Source organism: Camelina sativa, chromosome 4 (assembly GCF_000633955.1).
Source record: "Camelina sativa cultivar DH55 chromosome 4, Cs, whole genome shotgun sequence".
Classification (NCBI taxonomy): domain Eukaryota; kingdom Viridiplantae; phylum Streptophyta; class Magnoliopsida; order Brassicales; family Brassicaceae; genus Camelina; species Camelina sativa.
Window position 1 is genome coordinate 8010674 of NC_025688.1, and position 3159 is coordinate 8013832.

The 3159-nt window shown below is 33.2% G+C and overlaps 1 protein-coding gene across 1 annotated transcript; it reads right to left on the reverse strand.

Moving 5' to 3' along the window:
• On the reverse strand, positions 468-1841 carry LOC104780070 (probable galacturonosyltransferase-like 10). The gene has a single exon (XM_010504526.2). It carries the CDS (start codon positions 1713-1715, stop codon positions 621-623), a length of 1095 nt encoding a protein of 364 aa, XP_010502828.1. The 5' UTR covers positions 1716-1841; the 3' UTR covers positions 468-620.

Below are 3159 nucleotides of genomic sequence, written 5' to 3' on the forward strand. Positions count from 1 at the left end.
GACCGCCTAACCCGCTTAAAATTACATACATTTTATTTTAATATTTATTTTTGATTTTTAAATTACATATAATTAAATTATTATGTTTTATATCTATATACGTAATTATAAACATTTATATGTTGTTAATATAACTTAAATAAATGTATTTTTCTTACCGTTGTTTATAATTTATAAATTTTTTATTTTTATAATATATATTTTAATATAATTATATATATATATAATGTTTTATGTTGTAAACGCCTAAACCGCCTAAAAACCGTTTAGGCCCCGACTAAGCGTTCTAGGCGCTAGGCGTTGGGTCACCGCCCAGATACCGCCTAGCGCTTTCTTGAACACTGCCTATGGGTATGTTGTTAATATGTTATCTGACATCAAACTTCTATGATAGAACGCAAATAAGCTAATATTTATTCGCAACCCATAAGACAAAGGATGATATACAAGCCGAACAAAAGCAGACCTTGGTCATAAATCATAATTATTTGGTATTTCGATATAGATCAATATCTTCGAAGTTTTTCAGTTTTATGTACATCAAAAGAAGCAAAAAAATAGAACCCATGTAATGAGTAGACAAAATTTACCATACCAAAAAAAAAAATGAAATAATTAAATCAAAGAATCTCTAACTCTTGATTGTATTGAAGATACTGTCTCTGTGACTTGTGAAGATCATAAGGAGCCCAAAGATAATCAATTGGACAAGGCTTACCATCATCAAGCCTAACCCATGGCTTCCCTTTCCCACTCCAATGTATCAAACTAACCGGACCAGGATGTAACGATCTACAACTACTCACAACGTTGTCTCCACCTAGACCATGCTGGTTCCATTGATGATCAATAGCTTCAATCTCACCACCAAACACAAGTAGAAAAGGCGGTAACGAACCCAATTCGTAGATTCTCTTATCTTCTTTCTGAATCTTCATCCAGTTTTCGATCTTTCTCGTGTAATCTCCTTCTCTCCATCTATCTAAATCGATAATCATCACCCCCGTGTTGAAATAACAAGGCGTTTTCGAATCGAAGACGCTCGAGAGTTTCCGGTCGGACCAGAACTGATCTGTGAAGTACTTTGTGAAATTTGCGTGGCAATACTCTGGTGCACCTATTGTTCTTGACCCGGATAACGTAATCATCCATAGTTTCTGAATATCGTCGACTACAATCACATCTGAATCGAGGTAGATCACTCGGCTAACGCACGAAGAAAGGATCTCGGATAAGTAACTTCTTGCGTAATTCAATGGACTATCAAGAGCTTGTCTTATAGACAAAGAGATCAGATTCTTGACCATGGTTTCATCAAAAGTGTAGACTTTGAAACTCAAAGAAGGGAAAATAGAGGAGAGAGTCTTAGCGAGCGAACCCTGACTTGAACCCGAAGCAATGAAGTGGAAGAAGATGTTTTCAGGACAAGAAGTGTGTTTGAGAATAGAATGAACTGCAGATACCGTGCCTCGCAAGTAAGCTGGATCTAGTGTCATAGCTATATGAACAGCTGATAGATCACAAGCTAACAAGAGTCTGTTTTTGGCTAAAACAGAGCATTCGAGACCGTTTTGATATGCTGGAGCTTCCATGAAATCTGAAGATGCATCGTCGAACGAATCTGGAAGCAATCGAATCGATCCAACGGTGAAGAAAGCTGTGGAGATTATAATGAAGATTATTAGTCTAGAGACTAATCTTGAACTAGACATCATCAGGGAGAAGTATGCCTAAGATCTCTCAAAAGCAAAGCTCTTTTTTAAGGTTTAGTCTAGAAAAACATTTCTGGAATATTTGAAGAAAGAGAGAAAGGTCGAGGAAGAAGACGAAGACGAAGACAAGAACTGAAAACGCGGTTTTGTAAAGAAGATGGTCAAAATACGCTCTTTTAAAACTCGTTTTCTTTTATGTCACCATCATTGTTTTTTTTTTTTTGTCCCTAGATATTTTTTTATTTCTAGAAACCCCTAAAAATTTACTATTTTTATTCTATCACAGTCAATTCAAAACAATTTATATAGTATTTATTTAGGACATTTAATTTGAAACGCGGCAATAAAAAATATATTGGGAAATACACTATTGTTCATTGTATATGGTAGCAAAGACTAAAAGGATACATATTATCTAGTTCCATATTTCGCATATATCTCTTCTAAATTTACTCAAAAGTTTTTGTGAATTTCGAGTTGTGGTTCATATTCAACTTGAAGACAATTACTACATGCTAAGCCGAGACAAAGATACTAAATAAACGATATATAAGTTTAACCTATTTTTGTTTACAGAAATAAATGTTAGGTTTAACGAACTCAGTCAACATTGACATAAAGTTTTTATTAAATATGAAAGGTTAACTAATTTTTTATAATAAATTAATCAAATGAATACGCATGGAAACGTATACATTACACGCATCGACATAAATGTTACAAATACAAAGAAAAGCATGTTAGAGCATGTATAATGGTAGTTACTAAAAAAAGATACTTAAGTATGTTTTTAATTATAATATTTAGAAATAACGAAGTTAAAAACTTTTTTAAAAACTGTAAAATAGTATACTCCAATGGTAGATATTAATTTTAGGTTCTTAAAATTTAAATTCTTTTTTTTCAAATTTATAATCTGTTAAGTACAATTTGGTTTGTTTAAATTTTTAAACATTTTTTAAAACATAAAAAATTTTGCATTTCATAAAATTTAAAGTTACATGATATAAAAGCATATTAAAAAAAGATTACAAAAACGATTAATTATCATCCTGCCTGCAATAACGTGAAGAATCCAGACTCATTAACTGCAATAGCGATCTGCAATAGAGAGGTTGATCTTTGGTTGTCACCCTTAACCTCTTGTAACAGCAAGCTCTTCGGTTGTCACCCTTTACCTGAAATAACAGAGACAAGAAGGATTAATAGATGTAGCATCAGAAATACAAAAACAGAGAAGAGAGAGGAAAGAGATAAACACCGATCGTGTGTCTTTACTAAGGAGGAGGAGGATCCACTTGAGCAGCAGCAATATATGTATCATAACCACACACACACTAGTTTACATCCAAACACAATCACTTTCGCATTTTCAGAATGTGCCATACACATGAGGCACAACAATATGCGAAAGAAGTATTCCTAGAGTCCATCATCAACTACAGGC